The 25,739-nt window shown below is 37.9% G+C and overlaps 1 protein-coding gene across 2 annotated transcripts in view; it reads left to right on the forward strand.

The window, feature by feature from the left end:
* The window catches only part of LOC139970047 (uncharacterized), a 108,649-nt gene that overhangs the window by 11,341 nt on the left and 71,569 nt on the right, over positions 1–25,739 (forward strand). For both annotated transcript variants that reach the window (XM_071975651.1, XM_071975653.1), the window contains exons 2-4: positions 18,181–18,249; positions 18,664–18,769; positions 19,007–20,502. In XM_071975651.1, coding sequence (XP_071831752.1) covers positions 18,745–18,769; positions 19,007–20,502 — 1,521 coding nt within the window. In that variant the 5' untranslated portion in view covers positions 18,181–18,249; positions 18,664–18,744. The remainder of the gene's footprint in view (positions 1–18,180; positions 18,250–18,663; positions 18,770–19,006; positions 20,503–25,739) is intronic.

Consider the following 25,739-nt stretch of genomic DNA (forward strand, 5'->3'; position numbering starts at 1 on the left):
TCGTGTAACATGTTCTTGTAGTAACATGATTTTCAGATGTTGTTCGAGTGTCTCGAATGCATTTTTGTTTAAGGATTGAGGTATTATTAGAAATGACTGGAAAATTGCGAGAGTGAGAAATGAAAGAAATACAGACATTCACTACTTATGTACTGTAAAGCTTCTGTGAAAACCTATACCTAACTGCATGTCCTCGAGATCTATTTCGGTGTAGCCTACCTCACAAAAGCTGCATTTTAAATGTATGTTTAGAGGATTGATTCGCATTAAGTATAGAAACTCATAACCTTACTAATTTTGCAGGTTACTACCTGCAGTAAAAATAAAGGTTGGATGGCACATTGCAAAGATCCGCATGTAAAATGTAGTTTTACTTTCTGAAAAGGTCCCAAATACATGACGTACATGTGAGCATGCGTAGAAGCTGTAAATACGGTGATACGACCATAATCGATGTTGTTGACCACAAATCCATATTGGCCGTTCACTATATTGATATAGCGGGGAACATTTAAATGTGGCTCAGGCGACGAATGAATTGTATTCAAAGAAAAAGAAAACTAGTTTAACGTAAGACTCCAGCGGTACGTTAGAGTTATAACTGACATACTTATGTAAGGTACTAATTGAGAGGGCGAAATTAAACAACCTGCTATCATATAAGCAAATTATGGCTGCTAAGAAGGAGCATGAGGGCAAGGGGAGAGGAGATGGGAGGAAATTATATAACACCGTTATCTCGCGTATGTCTAATGAACGAGAAATAACACATTTCTCAAATACACTCTAAGAAAAAAGGGTTCTAGAGGGGGTTCTCGAAATGAAGAATGGTTCTCGTCAGAACCATGTGCCCTTGTAGAACCCATAAAGGTTCTTGATTGATTTCTACTTGGTTCCATACCCACACAGAAAAGGTTCTGGGTACAAGATGGTTCCACAAAGAACCCCTAATTGCACGAATAGGGGTTCTAATCGTACTTATCACAAGTGTGTACATGATCTATGAATAAACAAGTTCGGCAATTTTCATCGGGAAATGTAATTTTAAGGGAATAATAAAGTGTATAGAAGTGTTAATAATCTCATTTTCTCACTTTACCATGGAATTTGTTTTGACTTGTGAACAAAATCGTTTATTTGAATACAACGCATTGAGTGGAATTTGCGTAATAATTTCGACCACTTTTCGCGGGCTCCAAAGTTCCGTCTGACCAAACGTACATGTTACATGTAATAGTATAGTGAGTGCACCGAAGTTCGCCACCTTTACGTACATAATATGCACTGTGTATGTTACCTACGTGCTACCTACGTACATCATTATATGTATATTGCGTGCAGTTCTTGTGTCACGTACCGTCGATCATGTTCGAGTAGAAGTTGAAGCCCCGGTGCGGTGAGTTTTTCAGTTTTAATTTAGAAACATGTAGACCGAAAATTAAATTCAACTCCAGCGCAAGACCTGCTAATAAGTTATCGGGTCGACCCTTGGTGAATAGACGTGAATACCAAACGATTCCTTCATCGACATTAATGTCCATTGAGCAAATAATATTCGGCTTCGGCTAGCCTAACGTATACTAGGCCTACTTTATAATTGTATGGGCATAGCCTAACGTTAGGCCCATTCTATAGTCAACAGAATTCTGTAGGGCTATAGGCCTAGCCTAGGCCATATTTGTAGGAAGACCGGACATTTAATTAATTAATCACGATAACATTATAATAGTCTCAAAGAGCACTAGAACCTTACTGTCTCTGCCACAGCTCAACCGGGTTTCAGCCACATACGATGGAGTAGGCCTAGGCTAGCCTATACTATAGCATGGGAATTGGGATGCCTGTATAGTGCGCACCTAGGCCTAGGCCCCCCTAAGCTTTTTCAGCACAAATTTCTTCAAAATCCCTTAAAAAAATTCAGATGATGTCTGTACCGAACCTTTAGCATCTGATACACAAACTCACAATCCTGATATGAATCTTTATGATCGAAATTGTAAAATATGGAGCTATTAAAAAGACAATTCTGTCCAACTTCCAAGTTAACGTTTGCTAAAAAGACCCGTTTACTGTTCTTAATGGAACAAGCGGTTGTGAACAGGCACACAGTACCTAGGCTATACCTACACTACAGTATTGATACGGTAATATCCTTTAAAAAAATAAGCGTTTTTACCGGAATTTTAGGGTTACGGGGGAGGGGGGCCTAAATAACAAACTTAGCTTACACCTGATTAAGCAGATGCAGTGTACTCGGCAAAAAAGACTAAGAATGAGGCAGAACTTGGAGTAAATTTACAACAATTCCATTCGAAAATTTCTTGGAAATGAAAATTTCGAATTATCATACAAAATCTAGATTTATTTGGTCAAGATGATGAAAAACCAGCCTGTTTTGCATATATTATGTTTGAAAATAAGTAGCTAAGTTGTTATTCGTTCATAGCGCTTTTAGAACACGTTGCTATGGTAATATTGGAACGTATTGTTAGGTCCCCAGTATTCGGGCACCGGCAGTATTCGGATACCTTGTTATATAGTCCTAGCCTAAGCCTTATTCCAGATATAGGCTACTGAGGGTGCTTCAAACACGGGCAAACGTCAGTTTTTAGACAACATTCCAACTTTAGTCAACCTTAAAATATCCATAAAATATGTTTTTGACCAACCAACAGATTGAAACCATAGAATAATAAAAAGAATACATTATGATGAGCTCATGAAGAATGAATGCATCACTAACACGCAGAAAATTGAGGAAAAATTAAATCAAAATGTTTCTGGCCACAATTTGGCATAATTTATACCACAATGCATTGCAATCGCGTCAATATACGTCATCTGGAATAAGGCTTATTGGTGTACGTGACCATGTGTTGACCACCTAGGCTAACAAACAATCAAGCTAAAAAATAAAGGAAGACGTAGGCCTACAGTAGGCTATCCAAAATGGATAAAACATTCCAGGGATCACCACTGATGTGTTATTCTTCTTCCCCAATTTAGCAAGTTTGCTTCGTATTGGAATAGGGTATGTGGGAAGAGCGGCGTTAGTTGGAACATTTTTCACAAAAATCTCTATTTTCAGAAACAACATCAATTCAGCAAACACTGCCCTATCCTGTTAGGATAGGCAGTCCATAAACTGCTATAATTGTTGATAGTTCAGGAGATAATCCAGTGAGAGGGTGTGTGCTGTGTGTCACAAATGAAGCCCATAAAACCACTACTCTTGTTGATATTTCAGGAGATAATCCAGTGAGGTGTCGGTGATAGGCGTTCCAACTAACCCCACCTATGGGGTTAGTTGGAACGGGTGGTGGGTTAGTTGAAAGATGGATTCTTGCTCAAAAGAAATAAATGAGAACTTATCACAACTATACACATTGATACCTTGGTATATGCCTATTATAATATATCAAATGATATTAAAGCCAGACTCACTATATGGAAGTAAATGAGAATATAACTTTGCTACCAAAATTCTGGAGACATTTTCCATCCCAGCCCATTGAAATTAGACAACATTGGTGAATGAGAATATTTTAACATCTGCTGGCCTTGCAGTCTAAGTTTTAAGTGTTTTTGGCATGTTTTTATGATTATAGGCAAATATGACCAAATTTGCGTGCATGTTCTAACTATTCCCGGCAGTAAATGTTACACCTAACCCCTTGGGCTAATCAGACCTTTGTATGCTCATTGCGCAGAACAGAGACCATCGACATAATTTTTTGCCCACCTCATTTTGCAGCTGCTTAATAAAGCTGTAAATAACCCCAACCTAGTATATTTTGGTTATTCCCTCCATGGAAATAAAACAACATTTTTAATTTCATAAAAAAATACTCAGAGTGCCGAAAAACAAACATTCCTCACTATTTATTCTACTAATTATTATTATCATTATTTATTATGATTGTTATTAATTATTATTATTCCACCAATTTATTCCACTAATTATTCCACCAATAATGATCGATCAGGTCTGGAAATAACCTGTCCATAATGGGAATTGATAACTGCACAGTAATTGGAAACAAAGACATGAAATAAAGGCTGATTATAGTTTTAATTATACTTAGGCTATAGTGAATCACATTTCTACCTACATTGATTTGGGGGCGCCCAGGTCAATGGAGCGGTTCGCAATAATGGAATGGTCCTCTACATTTGAACTAACTTCACGGTATATAAACAAACACACGCTCATAGCATTCTCTCCAACCAGTGCCGTGGGCAAGTATATTCATGTAAAATTTTGTCACTAAGATACGAACTCCCTAGCATTTGATATAGTATTAAAATTAGGCTTCATTAGAAGTATTTCAAAGGCGTTTAAGCGTACATTTGCCGGCTATATCACCATTGTGTTACTGTATTCTGAGCTCAGAATTAGTTTAGCCCCAAGTTTTATCTATTTCTTCGCTAGCCAATTTTATACCACTCACGCGCGTGCCACCATAGACGAGCTTTCCCGTGCATGGTATCAGTTTAGCGAATCTTTATCATAGCAGTTAGTATATATGCGTACTTCATATACAAATATTATAGTAGGTTTTTGATATAGGCGTATTTTGCCGTTGCGTCGCCATTTAAGGAAGTGAAGTATAAATAGGACTTTCACTGTGCATCCCAGCTCTGCAAATGACCTGCTGAGGGAGCTTCAAGTTGGACTTCTGACACAACCCTGCGACCCCTTAGCAGAGTAGAAAACTGATCTCTAATTAATCAGTCAGGTGGATATTCCTTTTCAGTGTGGCTTGGAGGGAGTCCAATGGGCTGCCTTTTCAACAAATCATGTCTAATTTTGGTATATATTTCACTTTTATCTTCATATACAGCTTTGCAATGAGTTGGAAATGCTGACAGGGAGGAAGGTTGTTGTTGAAATGAAGACTGCTTTAGAAAAATATGCACCAAAGATAATCCAGAACAGTTCCAAGAAGACCAAAGCAAAAGAGCTGATGCGTGCCTACCGGTAGGAGGAGGAAGTCCTTCTTGAAGAGGACAAGAAGTGTATGTTATCACATAATTTTACCTTACAATTACTAGTAAGTCGATCAGAGTGGAAAATGATGGGCGGGAGTTACAGGAGGGTAAGCGAGAACCCATAAAGATATTTAGGTAGAAACTGGTCCAAAAAACCGTACTGCCTGAAAGTAACTAGACAATTGCAATCAAACTCCCATGTACTCTGTTCTATTGTAGACAGAGAACGGGGAAATTAGGTGAACAAGTGAGCATAAGGTGTGAGCAGAGCAACTTTACTGGGGTGTAGGAGCAGCTGAACAATTTTGATCGAAAGGGGAATATTGTTAGGAAATTAGGATTGCAGGGAGAGTGTACTCACAGTGCAATCATTGCCCTCTTTGCATTCAAATTTGTCTAGTTACTTTTTGGCGGTACTGGTGGTCTGTTATTGCATAAGGGATGAAAAGGTGTCTGTACTTGTTGGTTCTGAGACACTGGATATCTGCTATTCAACAAGTAATTAGAAAGAGGCTAAGCTGCAGTCGACCAGCATTTGACACTGACAGTATGCCTACGTATATCATACTGTCGTACTGTACACTGACTGTACAGTACATACTACATAGGCATAGTACTCCATATGTACAGTGTGTGTGCAAATCACGAACGACAACCCTGTCGTTGTTGAGGAAAAAGTTTAGAGGAACTGCTGCCTGCTCTCTGTATGTTGAACTGATCGATTTTGCATGCTATGAGTTGACCCCAATTAACCCGTCAATTACAATGTCAATTACAATGTTACTCCAACGTGGGGATATTTGTGCTAACTGCTCATGTAATTCCATAAATCACTGTTCAAAGGCTATTTGTCGGGCCGACAAATAAACTTCCAGTCCGAGTTATGATAAATTATCTCAGGCATATGGGACAGAGAGTGGTGATGATTGGGTTGTTTAGAATCCTTGGCTCATGAGGATTCGAAATGGGGTGGGTGAAATTCACATACAAGCAACTTCGTTTTTTGCCGGTCCAGAGCAAAGTCAGCAAGGATCTTTAACATGGAAATCCCAGTTACTAGCCAGAAATAAAAAGTGTAGCCGATAAAACCACAAGTATAATGTTGTTTCTCTTCATCGTGGGTTTCACAGCAGTTGGAACTACCGACAACAGAATATGGTTATTGGGGACAGGGTTCATAGAGAATCTTGACTTCATGCCCCCTATCTCATGATTTCAGTGACGAATGATACTGATTCATTTCCCCGTTGGAATAGCACAGGGGGGGGGGTATAGATTTGGTGTTCATTCGGTGACGTCAAAGCCTCATAATTATGAATTTGTTGGCTCTATTTTGGGAATGACATCTCTGGGATATTCACAGTTTGAAATCAATTTTCTCAACAACGTTACCTCCCATTTGCTTAAAAATGGTACCGTTGGAAAGGGAAAAAGCTACTCTGTTTGCACACATAATGGAATGGCCATGTTATGCGGTCTTTAACGTTGAGCCTCGGTGGACTCCGACAGTGACGGCAGATGCATCTATGGTTCTCGCGGTACATTCTCCTGGGTCAGGTTGCCCTCGTACAGATCCTTTATCAGCCGGATGTACTTCTTTCTCTTTTGGGCATTTCAATACTTCGCTTTGGGGCACTCTCCAGATCTATGAAGATACGCTGCAGCTGTCTTTGACCTTCTCTGTATTTCTCCATCAGTTACCGCAATGCAAAGACACATACATACATTGTACCATGGTGGTAGTAACCTCTCACAACATTGCTCATTGTCTGATTATGACTGCTGCCTTGTAACACTTGAAAATGTAGTGATACAGAACTTTATTCTCCAATCTTAGGTTTTATTGGCAGACCTGGAGTATTCTGTCGCTCTGATGGCTCTACCGTACATCTTCGACGAGAAGCCTGGGTTCTTGCATGTTTCGGACAAGAAGGTAAGTTCCTCTTGTATATGGTCATTTTCACAGTAAAGGGTGTAAATTGACGCACCCTGACACCAAAGTTTCAACATGATTTGTCATGAACATTTCCACCAGAATCATGTACATAAATATCTTAATTATCGGGGAAAACTACTTATGAAGCTTAAACTACATCATAAAGTATGAAAATAGTTGTGAATGTCCTGACAAGCTATCATGTGGCAAAGTGTCCTTGAATTGTGTCGCTTCATGAGGCCACTACTGACAAAAGGTCTTAAAATGCAAAGTTACACCATTTACTGTGAAAATGACCATTTGTCCAGGAGCAGATAGGTTGTTGCTGCTGTTTAACATTTAAGGTGTGCCTGTATTCAATTGATTATGTCATTTTGGAACTCTCAGTTCTTCAGGAGTGATCAAAGATTGTCTATTGTAAGTATAAGGCTCGTATTTTCAGGATGCCAAGGAGGGCTGCATCTGGCATTGTGAGGCTTGACGCCAGCCAACTAAAGGACCTGACAATGATCAATGATTATACAGTATAGCTTGAGTACCCGCTCTGGGAGCTGGTAGCGAATGTATTCCTGGAACACCCATGGTCAGACTCCCTGTGTTCTAGAGATAGCAGAAGAGTGCAATCACTGAGCACCCAACAGCCCGGCAGTCAGGGAGTATCCTGTGATCGGGTATGCGAAGTGAAACCCCCCCCTTCAGAGGTCTGGACCCCGATCTATGGTCTGACTTCTCACACGGAGGCCGCCGTTACTAACAATGTGCTCTACCCTTGTAATACATACAGTGTAGACACTGGAATTTGAACAGAAAAGGGGAAAAACACAGTATATGGGGAAATGTAATCACTACCATTAGAAAATACACATTGACACGGATTGACAGTGTCAATATTCACTTTAACCGTGCAGTTGCGTTCAAAATCCCAAACAGTCCTGCCTTTAGATGTGAATCAGCCGCTTGGTTTTCACTTGTATATTGTTTTTTTTACTAACTCTGCCGAGTGCCGATACCTGCAAAATGTTCACAATATGTTTGGCACAAAATTGCCTGCAGCTATTGAAAAAAAATAGTACCACCATAACTCTGACACATAAGACAGTCCCAGAGTTAACAATGGAATTTTTGTGGTCAACCATATGTCAATGTACTCTAATTGTTATCTATCATTTCCTTTTTCAGGAGATAGTGTCACCATCACCAGTTTAAGTGCTACAGTGTAGTACCATCAAACCTGATGCCATCTCTGTATGGGCCGAAGGATGACAAGTCTGTCAAGGGATTTCCAGCATCTGGTATGGAGTAATACTCTTGATGGCCGTGTACTATGCGCATGGGATCGAGTACCCCCCAGAGGCAGCCAACACTCTGGGATTCCTACAACGTTACATGATGAGTATCAAGAAAGAAGATGAGGGGCCAAAAATACCAACTCCAATACTGCGACTGCTTTCTGCATTGATATGAATCAAATTTCCACAGCACAATGCATATTCCATATGACTGTGACTTTTGCAGGGGTACTCGTCAAAGGCATTTTTTCTCACTGCAGAAGCTTTGTCGACACCTCGAAATAGCTCATGCACATCAACCCAATATCGCAAAATGGGATCTTACAGAAAACATATCCGTCGTTGCCACAATGCTCGGCATTCACAAGAACCTGAAGCTGAGGAACATAATGATTGCTTTGTGGTTGAGTTGCTTCATGAAGAAGAAATCCCATTTATTTGTTGAAGTCAAGTATATCTTATATTCTTGTAATATGTGGCTTATATGCAGCTGCATAATGATGGCAGAAACATTTGTAGAACATTACATTGCCTATAAAGTCAGAAGAACCACTGAGTGGTTAACCTTTTCACCAGGTGAAGAGAATTATTATCATGCTCTGGATACCATATAGGAGTGCTGGAAATATGTACATTCCATTGAGGTATAAGGTAACTGCTACAAGATAAGCCAGAACAACATACATCAAAGCTTTCAGTGTTGGTTCACAAAAATTGTAGGTGGGATTATAATATCACACTGAATCGCAGTATACTAGTCGAATTAGCAGGGATGAGTAAATGACCACTACACAGCTTATAGTAAATGTAGGAGAAGTCTTTGAGAACACATTGTTTCACCTGATTAATTTCACTTACAGGCACTTGCATGTTTGAATATCTTGTGGTGTAGTGCAGTTGTTATTGAGTTATTCTTTAGTTTGTATTTCATGATTGTGCATGTACAAAGCATACAGCATTTGGCCTAATCCCAACATTGCATTCCTCAGAGAACTGTTAAGTGATTGAATAATTCCACATTGTATATCAGCTCATTCTACAATTTTTGGATGTAAATCACAAAGCTGTTGTGATATGACGAAAGGTAATGTCTTTTTATTGTATTTCAGCATTTTGAATCTAATTGATATTTCATGCAATAGATAATTGACAAGATTTGTTTGTTTCGTGGTTTGCTGAATTTTAAAGTGAATAAAGTTATTTGCAAGTTGACAGAACATCATCAGACTTCTGACATTATTTTTAAGCAAAAATTGTACACATCTCACAATAGCTGCAACTTAATACTATTTTCTGGTCTTCATGGCTTCTGTGAACAGTAAAAAGTAAGAACCTTCCAAAGAACTTTTGAGAACCATTTCAAAGGGGTTCCCCTGGGAACCATATTTGAAAAGGTTCTCGGTAGAACCTTAAGGGTTCTGCACACAGCTACAAATTGAAAGAACCTTTTATGGTTCTGGTGAGAACCATTTCAAAGGGGTTCTCAAAAGAACCTTAGTCATAAAAGTTCTTGATAGAACCTTAGGGGTTCTGCATACGGGACAAAATGAAAGAACCTTTTATGGTTCTTTCGAGAACCATTCAAAGGGGTTCTCAAAAGAACCTTAGTCATAAAAGTTCTTGATAGAACCTTAGGGGTTCTGCATACGGGACAAAATGAAAGAACCTTTTATGGTTCTTTCGAGAACCATTTCGTAGGGTTCTTATTAGAACCATCATGAAAAGGGTTCTCGTTAAGAACCATTGAAGGTTCTGCATACGGGACAAGTCCAAGAACCAGTTTTGGTTCTATGTGGAACCATATTTTCTTAGAGTGTAGAAGGTAACATGAGCTTCCGCAGCGTTGCTGCTCTTGTTTTAACAATACAGCAATCCGTACACTCCTACATACATATGTGTGTAGTAATGCATACAACCAATGTATGGTTCATAATTCTTTACAGTGGTGTGTAATTCGCTATTTCGGCTACTCTATACACATCACGTTTTATGCTAGACACACTCGAATCACAAACCTCCATTTCCTCGTAGAATAAATAGAATGCTGACACAATCCTAAGGAATGTAAATACCGAAACTGAAGCATCCATTCCTTATTACCGTTGTATACATTTATCATATTTTCCATCCTTGTCTTCCATTATATATCTCTGATCTTCCAAATAAACAACATTGGCGAAGCGTCTTGTAAATGTGATACCGTATCTATAGTATCTGTCATTTCAAAACGCACAACATAATACCGCGGATGCTATAACACCAAGTTTGTTCACATTTCTTCGAACTTCAATCACCGCCACCGCCAAACCCCACACCATTCTATATACCTTTAAATTTAACTCTCGCCATTTCCATGTGTCTCCTCTGCAAAAAGGAAAACAAATTGATTGTATACTTCAATTGATAGAACCACATCTGACATTTTTACTCATGTCCAACAACCCCCTATTATTATTTAGTGGTCCAATGCGTGCTGGTTTTGATTATGGCCTTAAGGGGTTTACCTGGCAGTTACATTCATTTACGAAGTGATGATTTAGTGGTCAGTTTAATTGGTCAAGTACTCTTTGGACCGGGCAAGACGAACTATGGTACTCTTCTACATTGTCATGAGAGTTCATATGACCCATTGGCTAGGTGGTCCAATGCGTGCTGGTCTTGATTAGGGCTTATTTCTTTTTTTCAGGTCACGTTACATTCATTTAAGTTGTGATGATTTAGTGGTCAGTTTAATTGGTCAAACACACTTTGCACCAAGCAACACGCATTATGGTACTCTTCTACATTGTCATTAGAGTTCGTATGACTCAATGGTTTGGTGGTCCAATGCGTGCTGGGTTTGATTTTGGCCTTGAGAGGTTTATCAGGCAGTTACATGCATTTACGAAGTGATGATTTAGTGGTCATTTTAATTGGTCAATTACTCTTTGGCTCGGCAAGACGCATTATGGTACTCTTTTAAATTGTCATTAGAATGCATGTGATCCATTAGATAGATGGTCCAATGCGTGCTGGTCTTGATTAGGGCTTATTTCTTTTTTTTTCAGGTCACGTTACATTCATTTAAATTGTGATGATTTAGTGGTCAGTTTAATTGGTCAAGCACTCTTTGGACCGGGCAACACGCATTATGGTACCCTTTTACAATGTCTGTAAAGTTCATATGACCCATTGGTTTGGTGGTCCAATGCGTGCTGGTTTTGATTTTGGCCTTAAGAGGTTTAGCAGGCAGTTACATTCATTTACGAAGTGATGATTTAGTGGTCATTTTAATTGGTCAAGCACTCTTTGGCTCGGCAAGACGAATGTTTGGTACTCTTTTAAATTGTCATTAGAATTCATGTGACCCATTAGATAGGTGGTCCAAGGCGTGCTGGTCTTGATTATGGCTATTTTTTTTTTTCAGGTCACGTTACATTCATTTAAGTTGTGATGATTTAGTGGTCAGTTTAATTGGTCAAGCACTCTTTGGACCGGGCAAGACGCATTATGGTAATCTGCTATTTTGTCATTTGAGTTCATATGACTCATTGGTTTGGTGGTCTAAGACGTGATGGTTTCGAGTAGGGCCTTTAGATGTTTTTCAGGTCCCGTTACATTCATTTACAAAGTGTAGATGTAGTGGTCATTTTAATTGGTCAAGCACTCTTTGGACCGGGCAAGACGCATAATGGTACTCTTCTACATTGTCATTAGAGTTCGTATGACTCATTAGTTTGGTGGTCCAATGCGTGCTGGTTGTGATTGGGAGAGGGAGGGGAGGGGGTGTTAGTTAACATTTAAATAACACACACTGTTTTTGGAGACATGTGAGAGCAAAACACAGTTTGATGATGAAATGTACTGAGATACCAAACAAATATGTAGCGTGGTTTAGATTTCAATTCTAATTACCAGTACTTTACATACGGAGTAGTGCAACATCCTTACTTAGTTCAATAGTGTAAGCAGCTTATTTGAGTGACGTATTTGAGTGACATCAGCTCTACAGAAACCAATGGTCTGACCCACTGTTTCTAAAGATCAACCAAAATAATACAACTACTGTAATAATATGAAGCTATATACAACAAATACAGTTTGCAGTGAAATCATTTCTTGCAGTCTTCATCAGTTTAATATTGTGCAGTTAAAATAGACCATTCATATACTTATCAGTCAAAATACTGTTCCATTGAATCTTTACTTTCCCATTATTGTTGGCATTATCTTGGATATCTCTTGTCACCATGAAAGTTCCTAAAAGTTCATGAAAAACCTAAATCATTTAGTGTTCTAATGAACATTCAATTCCATTTTAAAGGATAGATAAAAGATAGATAAGAAGTTTCTTCCACTTCTGGAAAGATACAATGCTTTTTTTATTTATTTTACAGATAATATTGCAGTGTAAAAATTTGTTACTAAATAATTAATAATAAAAGACAATTCTAAATCCAGATAGTAGTGTTATTGCAACAATAAATCGTTTTATTCAGTATAAAGTATGAGATTTGTGAAATGTAGCTTCCCGCTTTAAAACAAACTTCATAGGTAGTATGCAGTATTTTTCCAGCAAACAAATTTACATACTGTACTGTATCAAGCTTGTCAACAATTATATTGTAGTTATTTGATTAAAGAATGTAGATTACTAGTGTTCAAACGATTAACCTAATCGGAATCGGAATCGGTACGAAAATTGCATAATCGGAACATAATCGGAATCGGTAAAAATTACGTGGAATACCAGTTATGTCATACCGATTATTCAAAAACATATGGAAGGTGAAAATATCATTATTCAAAAACATGTGGAAGTTGAAAATATCAACTGATGTATTAGGTTTGTTCTTTTACTACGAAATATTGAAATAAGACACCCTCTATACGTCTTTCACAGTGTATACTTTCATCAATTAACGCTGACAGGGTCGCCGATTTTGCTTCCCTCGTGGTTAGTGACTTCAAATTTCTTGGCACAGTAAGCATAGCAGCAATACCAATTTCGCGAATTAACGAATGTGCTTGACAGGGTCGGAAATAAGCGGGGCGATGGTCGATTCGCCCTCGCAAGTGCTAAAAAGCCCTCCTAAAGCACAATTACGAGTGCGAAAAAGAAATATAAGAAAATCGCCCTCGTTATATCAGGTGTCTGTGTAAAATTAAGTGTGACATGCGTTTGCTTTAGCTAGGAATTGCAGTTGCAGCGCGAATCGCGCAAACAGTTTTCACATCCCGCATAAATTTGAAGCAGCGCGGGAAGGTCGCGCACAATCACCGGGAAGTTCCCGTGGCAAATGACGGCCTGCACGAAGCAATTTCAGTACCAGCAAAAATAACCTAAAATCCTCACAAATCTCCGATCACGTAGTAGCCTTATTTCACACTAAGTCAACTGCATGTAAATCTAACCTTGCCATCTGTTTATTCGCTCTAGTTGTGTCGCAAATAAAAAATAAAAATATCCACGGAAACTGCAATCTTCGACCACATGTTAGCCTAACAACCACACTAAGTCAATGGGAAATGTAGCCTAACCATCGGTTTGCAAAAAAAAAAAAAATGCGTAGATTACTTTAATAACAGCTTTCAATTTGCTGGAAATCGGCATTTGTCTGGGAGGTACTGTAAGTGATATGTCTTATAGAGGGAATGTTATATTTTATATTGGAGTAGTTTCTAGTTGTTATTATTTCTTTACATCAATCTGGTATTACATTTTAGAGTAATTTTAAACAAGTTACGATGGTACAATTTGCTTTTCAGTTTGATTGGCCTAAGCTTACATTATCTTATAGAACCTGAATGGAGTTAAATAGGTAACGAATAGGTATGTTTAACTTCAAGTTCGTAACATTTCTGTTTGTTCATAAACGGTATAATACTGAAAATAAGTACAAAATAATATCGGAATGAAGGCAATATGTCATTAAAATTTACACTTTGGTAAAGATTGAAGATGGATGGTTTGTCTGAGATACTTTTTGAGATGGATATTTTGAGTAACTATTCTTAGCCCATTTCAAGCCATTAACAGGTGACATTCACGTCGAGGTGGTTAGGCCATTCGCTTAGCACAGTGCTGACTAGGTAGGATGTCATATTTCCGTATTTTGGAAATTAAAAAAAAAAAAAAAAATTCTTTCTTTCCGAGAAACTCCAGAGGTAATTTAATACATACAAAATGATACCTTAGAGCCTTAGGGAAAATCACAACAATACTTGTTTCTGTCAAACTTTATTGCCGATTTCGTATATACGGGATATTTTGTCATTTTCAAATAATCGGAATCGGTACGATTATGAAAAATATAATTGGTAATCGGTATTTTCTGTTATGCATAATCGGTTGAACACTACCCCACTTCAAGTCATATTTAATCTCATAAATGGGGTCTTAATTTCACCTTCTCTATAATATGCGTATACCTCACTTAAGATTTGCTCCTTGTTTCATACTTTTACTTCTTATAAATGATTTTCTTTTGTGTAATGAAATAATCCGGTTCCGGCCGGATTTTATCCGGCCGGATTTCATGTACTATCCGGCAAAATCCGGTTCCGGCCGGATCCAAAAATTTGGATCCGGTGCATCCCTAGTTGAGAAGCAAACCTAGTTAAGAAACCCAGCTGGTGATGCCCCAAAACACACATTGACCACATCTTTGTAAATGTTTCTGGGGCAGTATTTGATATCACTCAGATGACCTGAGATGACCTTTGACCATATTATAAATGAATTACTTTTGTGGCCCATTAACTCATGGCCAACTAAAATCACAATAACACAAAAACTGTCAGAGGAGCAGGCTTTGATATGAATTCACATTTTGGCCTCATGTGACCTCATCTGACCTTTGACATCAAAAGTAAGAACTTTTTGCTAGCATGAGTATCAACCTGTTGATATGCGTCATTACCTCACCAAGTTTGACAAGAAACAATCAAACAGCATGAGCACGGTAGCCTTTCAACAACTGTTGACAGACAGATGGACAGACAGACACATTGCTCAACTAGTTGAGCTAACAAAAATCAATTGGAATTTTGAAGAAAAAAATTAATTGAAAAATACATGTATATATATTAAGCTAATGAGACTTCACCATTTTGAGATTCTAGAAATGAATAGTACCATCGATTTGAGCCTTGTAATCTTTCTTGTAGCAATGCAAGTTTTCAAGATATGCACCTTTAAAATATGCTATATCTCTCGAATACTCCTTTAAGGCTAAATTGATTATGATGCCATTCCTCAATGCAGAAATTATTCTTTAATGCTAATCCATTGTGTCTTTAAAATGCTAGTAACTCAAGCAAAAACATGTTTTTGTAACTTCATATTTAACAACATAGCATTGAGTCATCAATGTCATCGATGTCATCTATGAGCTCATTAAATACCATTCGTCCAAGTTGATAAATGTGTCAGTCCATACCAAATCAACAATGGCCTCCACATTGACCCTCTCAGAATCGCCTTAAATTGATATAGTGTCTTGCCATATGTCTCCTTGCCACTAAAATTGATAACCAACTTTCAATTAAGTACAAAATATGTCTCCTGTACAGATTTAATGTACTTTCTTGTTTATTCTCCACATGCAGTGCTGACTACTCTGTTGTACCTTTGCCAACCATACTTGTCTGTTGACACATTGATTACTCCATAATTGGGTGTTTTGTCATTTATAGCAGAGATTCATTTCAGTTGTACTTGATTCTTTTCTCTGAATCTCTTAAGGTTGGCAGTCATTTTACTAAGAATTTCAGTGTGAAGAGTATACAATCTTCCACTTACTGTGACTGGTGCAATAGAACATGTGAGAATGGAACCAAACAAACATCATTCTTGATGGGCAAAACGAAGACCCTAAATTTCTGTTCTGAATTGTGCATGATTTTACCCTTGATGTCATTAAATGAATCAGAATTGTATAAAATTATTCCAACCCACCAGTGGCCATCATAGACACAAGAGAAAAACTGTCCAAGCCTCAAATCATGAATTTCTTGTGGCATTCCAGCTTCATTTTGCTCAGCTAATATGTTTAATGTGATGTTTCCTGTGTACAAATTGTCATGTACCATCAATGCTTGGATTAAACAATGCCCCACTTCATTGTGTATACATTAGTGATCTTACTTAACTAGTATTTGATAACAACGATTAACAAGATGAGATGTTGAAGTTATTCCTCTGGTGATTTCTATTTTCCTTTCTGAAAGTATACTAATTGCATGATGTTGCACAGATTGAATGAACGATTCAGTACTGTATCACACATGTATATCTATAGAGCTGTTAATGGGTTTTCCTTACATAACTTTAAGCATTGTGGAGCATGGTATCATCAAAATGATAAAACAGCACAATGAGGGACAGGGACTATTTACTCGTGGAAGTGGTGGGGAATGGGAACCAAAACGAATGTGTGGGGAGGAGGGGGGGGGGTACATACATACAGACAATTTGAAGCAGAAAATTACCATACCAAATAATTCATTATACCTTGAATGCATGTGTTATGCAGTCTCTTTGCAGTAAAAGTCAGTCACATACTGTATGTATACAAATCTGCATAGTGCACTATGGTCAGGAAGGGTGTCAGATTGTGGACAGTGTGTAATTTATTTAGTGCCTCCTGTAAAATAACACTGTACTGACCATGTACACATGTACAGTACACACTGTACATTTATGCACTGGTTCACATTCATTTTCTATTCTGATATAGGGTTGGGTAGAGAATATGGGTGGGAGGGGGGGTGAGTTACATGCATAGAGACAATTTGAAGCAGATGTTTCACAAACCAAATAATTCATATACCTTGAATGCATGTGTTATGCAGTCTCTTTGCAGTAAAAGTATGTCACATACTGTATGCATATACAAATCTGCATAGTGCACTATGGGAAGGTTTTTTTTTGGGGGGGGGGGTAGTTATGCTAGTGTACCACCCTCTTAATTGTAAAGCACCTGTATGCTAATTCTAAGAAGTTGTTGTCATTTGAATTACTCAAATCGGCTTTTGCAAGCATTTTCATACATATGAAGTGCATGATTTTCGCAATTTTCGAGTTGTAAATTTGAGTAGATAACATAAAATACACAACTTTTTTACTTGAGTTTTTAAGAAAAGGGTCAATACACTCCTGAAAATGGTATTTTAAGAAAAATTGTAATTTACCCGCAGGCCCAAATTGGACCCCCAATTAGGGCCAGAAGTGAGATTTCTTAAGTTTGAGGGCGCTGTTCGTAAAATGTACGACCCGCTTGACTTTTTCTTGGCACTTTTCCCGTACAACGACCACTGGACAAGGATCGATTAAAACTCAAACATGTCTTTGCTTGTGAATATAGAGCACACTCAAAGTAGAGCCAGAAAGGCCCCTATCTCATTTTCCCACCATTTTAATTACTTGTTACGAAAAATTGAGACAGTAAGTTTTCCTCAAAATTAGCTAAATTCGAAGACTGGTCACATGTCTTCCACAATATCTGCAATATCAGACATAAAATACTTTACATTCATGCAAAAGATGCCTCCAAACTTGACACAAATTTAGGGCTCTTAAAATGCAATCTGGATTTGGTTGCTAGGCGAGGCCGTATCCTAGCAACCAAAAGTTTTTCAAATTTTTTTTGTGCCCAATTTCATTCTTTGAGACATACAGTATGGCAAGACACCATTTCAATTTCTAGCGATTCTGAGCGGGTCGAGGTGGAGGCCTCTGTTGATTTAACATGGATTGACCCATCAATGACCCTTTATAGTGTACATGTACATATGGTATCGGGCATGTTGCTGTTTGGCATTGTGATATGCATTTTCGCATATGTCAGTCGCAAGTGAACTGATCATAGAATTTCAACTTCTTTATACGGCACACAATCAAAGGAATTTTATTATGTGGTTGAAGTTCATTGCTTAACACAGGCAAGGCTATTTACAAGAATTTTCCTATTCAATTGACAGGTGGAGAAACCTGCATACGGACTTGTAACAACACGATCAATGATTAGATGAAGACATGAAAGGCAAATCGTAAGTCAGTTTCAGTTGATTTACTTTTCTCTTTAGGTTCAACAAGATGGTAATTCGACATAACATTAACCCTTGTTACCTTCTTTAACTATCTTGTGAGAGATATTTCCGGTTGATGGATATAACTGTTTGGAATATTAAATTATTTGCGCTTAAGTAATTTTAATGATTGTAGCACGTAGCATAGTGTTAGGCATCATAGGCGTGTTGGTCTGAAAATTGTCTTGATGTCTCTTTGTCATGTACTAATCATTGCACCTCCTAGGAATAAAATATTCTTTCCCAACACATTTTAATTAACAACATATTGAACCAAACCATATGCAACATTAAAACAATGCAGTATATATCTTGACGGTTAACTGAACGATGTAATTATTTAGATTCCCTATTTTGCTCATATGTTTAAAACAGATTCTCGGAAACGATGGGCAGGGGCTGTACTCACACGACTCCTTTACGCTTCGTAGACTGTCTGAAGTAAATCACGTGATAATGGAGCTGAACCCTGATCTTCAAGGTAGTTGCCTTGAACTCTGACTTCCATTTGCGTACCTTTATTTCCTTTTGTTAAAAAATGTAACATCCTTCCACTCTGTCGTCTTAATAACACAGAGAATAGTAACAAAATTGTAATATCAATAACGTATAAACAATTAAGATTTAGGTGTTCCCATGTGTGTCACTAATTTATTGTTCGTCACATGTAGTCATACGTGGTAACATTTACACATAATGTTTCTGTTTTTTTGTTTAGAGAAGAAACAGTTTCTGATAGATGGTCTCAAAAAGACATATAAAAGCCAATATGATGCGATTCAACCCCTGCCATATATAAAAGATAGACTTTATTGTGTGGACAAGGTCTTTGTAGAAGGGGGCGTTGAAGTTTGTCTGGCACCAGAGATAACGCCAGGCACCAGAGGATCATGGGAGCGTTTGGAATCTTACAAAAGTATTTATACTGACTTTCGGTTGAAATCCAAGAGACGCATTATACAAGGAGAGCCCGGGTATGGTAAGTCAACGTTAACCCTTCAGCTGGCCTACGATTGGTGCAATGACGTATCGGATTCCCCGATGAACAATGTAGAAATACTAATTCTTCTTCGGTTAAGACAACTTGGAAGTGTAAAGTCTCTCTACAGGGCGATTAAGTCATTTCTTCTCTTCCACGAACCCCGTGTTAGCAAACATGAGATTGAAAAGATAATTCACAGTTGCTCGTCCGTCCACATTATTTTGGATGGATATGACGAGTATCCTGGCAGGGACAGCAATGATAATGACGATGTTCACAGGATCATCAAGATGGAACTGTTTGCAGACTTTGATGTCAGCTTAACGACAAGATATCTTCCAGAATGTCTTAGAAAAGAATCTAAGAGGGCCAAACTAACAGGGTTCGATGACAACGCTAGGGATGAGTACATTCGCAAGGCTGTAGTAAGTAACAACGATGAGGCAGTGGCAGAAATAAAACAACGGCTCAATGAAAACTCCATCCTTGCTGATCTTTGCCAGGTGCCTCTCATATTCGTGATGTTTGCCCACATGGCTCATGATCAGAGAGACCTCATGAAGTTCAAGTCTGTCACACAGTTCTTCAAACACATGATTATATGTTTTTACGACCATCTGAAACAGAAATATGGCGACAATAGAAGCAACGAGTTCTATCTTCATGAAATGGAACACCATGAGCTTGACAAAATAGCTTTCGAAGGATTAAACAAGAAAAACCAACAACTGTCATGGATTAAGACTAGATTTCATCAAAGAGTCGGGCCAGAATTATATGACCAGTATATTTCAATTGGCATTTTGGTCGAAGAAGATGAAGTTAGCGATGATTCTACTGGAGACAATGTGTTGTTTACAACGATGGTCCGTTTTTATCATAAACTATTCTGTGAATGGTATGCAGCCCACCACCTTGCCACTCTTGTAAAGAACGCACACGATCTCTCCGATATGCTAAGGTTCTTAGATCCATTTGATCTTCAGTACCTGTTTAGATTCGCCTGTGGTCTGGATCCCGATGCTGGAAAGAAACTCATCAACCATTTGAAGGGATTACCAGGCGGGGATAAGTTTGCCATTCTCTGTATCCTGGAACAAACTGGTGACGTCAACGACATTATGGATTCGGTGAAAGAGCTCTGCTCGCGTCGCGTTGAGATAAAGAGAGGCGACAGCGCTCTTCTTCAAAGATCGACGACACAGTTGCTGGATATTGCATCTAAAAATCATGTAAGTTAGCTAATAAAAAAAATATATATATTTTCCATTTTTCCTACACCTAATTTAGGAACTGTTTACTATTTTATGATGGTTTTGTTTCTTTATTCTCAAGTCTATTCACAGTCATTGAAAACTATTATTTAAGCCACTTTAATTCATAAAAATTTAGGTTTAAAGAAGACGGATGGTTTTCCTAGCTAATGAATATACAGTGGTTTATTAAGAATAGTTGCAAATAATGTCAGATATTAAAACCAATCAGAATAATCTCTGGATGTGCCAAATTGCGCTAAAACTCAAATCAAACTGATGATGAATTGAGAATATTGAACATATACTTCAACATAAAAACATGGAGTTTGGAATTTCAGATTATTTGTTACGAATAAATAGCTAGTCTTCCAATACTTTCAATAAATGTTAAATGCTTCGAATGATTGAATTAAACCTGGAACAACAAGCCATACATGTTGGAGGAAATTGTATAATCGTTGAAGTTACCCCATTAACATAATGTAACATCAGTTAACATTAATACCAATACATGGTCGGTAACCGATAATTTACAATGGGGTGATCGAAAAAGTAATTGGGCAGTTATTCTATCAAAATAAAATAAAATAAAATAATTGAACGTGTTGGATAGAAATAATAGTAGAAAAGATAAGGACAACATGTAATGCCTTTAAATCCAACATAATATTTAGAATAGATATAACTACACGCTACACAAATTTTCGGAAACCCTGGTCCTTCGTCAGGTGTAAAAAGAGTGATTGAAATCACGTTAGTCTACCGTAAGCCCCAGACTGCTCAAAGTGCTTAAACCCGGAAAGAAAAGCCATATCCCTATTGAGACCATGACATTAATGTAGTAACAACCCTTGCAAGGAGTGTAGTGTATTGTCATCGAACCATACCAATGTAGTAACAACCCTTGCTGGGGGTGTAGTGTATGGTCATTGAACCATACTAATGTAGTGTCTGTGTAGCCTCAAGCCATGCAAGGAGTTATCACCGAGAGAGTTGCCTGGTGCAGGGAGATGTCACTGACAGCGAGAGGTTTATGCTATTAACACTGTTACAAAAACGTATTCTTACAGTAGAATACCGGCAGCCAGTACGCCTGCGTTAAGTCGCAATTTAACAGAAGTTCGTGAAAGACGGTGCGCCGTATTTAAACGAAAACATAAGAACCGTGCATCAAAAAGTAAGAGTTAATTCTGTAAAGGAATAACTTCTCTCCTGTTAAAGATTCCTACTGTTATCAAAGTTTGTCGAATATTTTACTTCTATTGCAATTAATTCTTCAGTGGCCAACCCATTTAGTGTAAATTAAAACCGACACGCTTCAATATGTGTATTTTTCTAAGAAAAGACACCAAGAAAAGAACCTGGGCACGAAAACCAAACTACCGAACGACTGCTCCGCTCTCAACCATAGTCCCCTTGCATAGAGACTGTGACTGTGCGATCTCCGTCGGGTGTGTATCACCATTCCCCTCGAAAGGGAACACCTAATTATTAATATACGTTTCATTTTAGTTTTAGTAAATACTTCAGAGCAACTATATAAACCGACTTTGTGTATTTTAGAAAATAGTGAACAATGTGACGTTAATTTTAGCCCAAACAACAACAGTTTTTAACCAGTAAACGCATGCTTTGATATAAAATGAAGTAACTCTACCAACTTTTAAATTAATTAGAAACATGATGCGCATAATTCAACACAGAAATCACCAAACGAGAATATAACCCGCATAATTTTGGTAGCACTTTTTTTATTAATATGCAAATTGAACAGTGTCCGATGTTTGTTAGTTGATACAGAACGGTGATAACTTGTAATTGTGCATTCATGCAAAGGTGTCATAATACCCACTATTTAAGATTATTATTCATTATTGGCGTCATGCAGTTTAAAATGCATTCAACTGTTATTCTATATACAACCAATGCTGAGTGTTAATTTACAATATAAAGGCACTGTTGTATGTCCATAACATCTTATTTTCAAAATGTCACTATTAATTTACAGGGTCTGTTTTGTCTTTGAGAGAGCTCCCTGCTATAATTAGGCAGCTTTGACAGAGAGAGCTCCCTGTTGGTGTTAGGGAGCGGTCACAAACATACTGTAGCTCCCTAATATTAATAGGAGCTGTCACAAAGACGGTTGCCTGGTATAATTAGGGAGCTGTCTCAGAGAGGTCCTTGGTATAATTAGGCAGCTGTTACAGAAAGAGTTCCCTGGTATTATTTGAGAGCTGTCACAAACAGAGCTCCCTAGAATTAATAGGAGCTGCAAAAAAGACGGTTGCCTAGTATAATTAGGAAGCTGTCACAGAGAGGTCCAGGGTATAATAGGCGGCTGGTGCATAGAGTAATCCCTGGTATTTTTAGGGAGCTGTAACAAAAGAGCTCCCTATAATTAATATGAGCTGTCTAAAAGTGGGCTCCCTGGTATAATCATCTGTTTATAGCTCCATGGTATAATAAAGGAGCCGTTACAGAGATAACTCACTGGTATTATCAGGGAGCTGTCACAAACAGAGCTCCCTGATATTAATATTAGCTGTCACAAAGAAAGGATTCCCTTGTATAATTAGGGAGCTGTCACAATGGGTGCACCCTGGTATAATTAGGGAGCTGTCACGGAGAGAGGTCATTGGTGTTAAACTAAGCCCCCCCCCCCCCGTCATGATCAATGTTTTGTTTTCGCTGCGTTGAAGTATAGAAGACGCGAAGATAGCATTGGACTGGATCAAAGTATTAATAGATAACAATATCAGCTGATCAGTGATATGGTAAACTGTTAGTTTGTTATGTAAATATTGAGTGATGGTTTCTGGAAGGCTAAATAAATACGATGAATTGTGTAACATTAGTGACTTTTAGTGCGCGATGATTGATGTGATGTTTGACTTTTAAATCAATATTCTCATTTGTATCGGCGTTACAAGGGAAATATGAATATAATTTTACCCATTCCCCTCTCCCACGAACATAACATGCTTTGCATTGACTCAAATGCTCTTTACCACTGCAGGTACAAAAAAGAAATGCATATCTTACACATACAGGTTGCATTTGCAGAGACCAAATCTTGGAATATCAGTCATTTGTACATATTCCTCAATCGTTTATCAGCTCTTAATTATAATTATGTAATGTTTTATTGCAGATCCTCAAAGTGCTTGTCTGGTTTCAACATTCTTGGTGTAATTGTTGTGGTTAATTGTGACATATTAGGTTAAATTGATTTTTTTCCTGTAAAGGTGGAGGATGGTGAAAGATGTAACAACGGATTGTTAGAAATAGCTGAATTATACCAGTATACCATTGTAATCACTACAGAGGTATTATATAGGCAGAGTTGTATTGAAGGTTAGGTGGGGTTGCCGAAAGACCCCTGGTTAAAAAACTCTCCTGTTAATAAGATAAATGCAATATGAAATGTATAAAGAATGAGACATAACATTACCATTATATCTAAGATACAATGTGAATGCACGTCATAACACATGGGATTAAATGCATACAATAGCATACAGACTTTATTTTATTAGTATTATTATTATGATGAATTATAAATAAGTTATGAAAATATACTCGATCTTTTATATTAAGTTTAAGACGAAGCATTTAAACAAAAAATGAAACTTAAATACCTTGATCTACAGAGTCATGTAAACGTTTTTATTAACAATGAACAATGACAGTACCAGATATGTAGAAGACCAACAAGACAATTAAATCCATTTAGAAATCGAATTATGGCTTTTGCAGAAGGTCCAATACACCCTAGAAATCTCTACCAGACAGGGAAGGAGAAGGTGATATTTCACTCAGAATTTACAACCGTTCTAACTATTGTAGTGCGCATGCGCGCTACAATATTGGGAATACAAGCCCGCTCCACCATCCGCATGGCTGGCTGATGAATGCCAGCTGAACATACACTCTTTATAGCAATATCAAATTCACAGGTTGGCTAAGCAGGACAAAAATCCAGACCCAGATTTGCAAAGAATTGTTGCGGCAAACAGTTAATTCTGCACTGGCACACGTAAACAAAAATGATCCCATTGAGTAGAATACTTCTTCAAAACAATACGTAAAATTTTCTACTTTGGTTCGTTTTTCTCGAATTGAACAAGACAGGTAACATTTGAACGCATTTGAGTTAACAAAAAAAAATTGCACGCAACAAATGTTAATCGTATGCACAACAACTCTGTGTTATTTGGTGATCTCGGGCACGAACAGCTATAGCCTATAATGGTATGGCATTATATACTACACAGTCATAGTTAGTTCCACAGCTAACTGCTCTGTACTTATATTACGTGTTTTGGATGATGAACCAGTGCCAGGAAACCGAACAAGCAGTTTTTAATCGCCCGGAGTGTGTAATAGTGCAATGAGAGACTGGACCTACATTGTATTCGTTAGAGTAATTGTGCATTAGGCCTTCGGTGTAAGTCACCGTATGTTCGTAAACTTTCGCTAACTAGGCGAGGGTCATAGAAATTGAAGTAGGGGAATGGCGTCATGCGACATATAATGAAGCCACCCATCAAACTGGTGGCGCTTTGCTTATACGACAAGAAAGTACTGGCGCGTAATACAAGCACTACGTCTTTCACATAACTAAAGTGATAAAGTTGACATAAATCACTCGAAATGGTGATATCGTGTGCCGCATTTGGGTGCCAAAAATGTGGCAGTGGACTGTAAGTTTCAGTTATTCTTAGGAATCGATAATAGAAGCAATTACATATAGGAATTTAATTTTTTTACTAGTGTCGTCTGCTCAGCTGATGTTGTTATTCACTGGACCCTGGATATAGTTAGCCTAAGCCCTAGACCGGCCACGGCGGCTTTCGGATGCGATATAACTAAAGCCTAATTTTAAAAATGTTAACACCTCATTTTACTCAAAACTGTTTCCCTAACGACAGATCCACATGCCAGAATAACATGGGATGATGGTTATGATGTCGTGGGCTTACCACTAACAATTCAATAATAGAAAACTAGGCTACTACCGACTTTGCAACGTTAAAATTAAACTAATAACTGCATGCACAGACTAATATGGAAATATTACACGAAACAAGGTGTGTGGGAAGGGGAAGAGGGGTGGTGGGTTGCCTTTACACGGCATTTTTTAAGGGACAACTTGGCTATGTCACTATTTGAGTGGAGCAGTAAAATAATACAAACAAGACAGATGTTTGCCA

This window comes from Apostichopus japonicus, chromosome 7 (assembly GCF_037975245.1).
Source record: "Apostichopus japonicus isolate 1M-3 chromosome 7, ASM3797524v1, whole genome shotgun sequence".
Lineage (NCBI taxonomy): Eukaryota > Metazoa > Echinodermata > Holothuroidea > Aspidochirotida > Stichopodidae > Apostichopus > Apostichopus japonicus.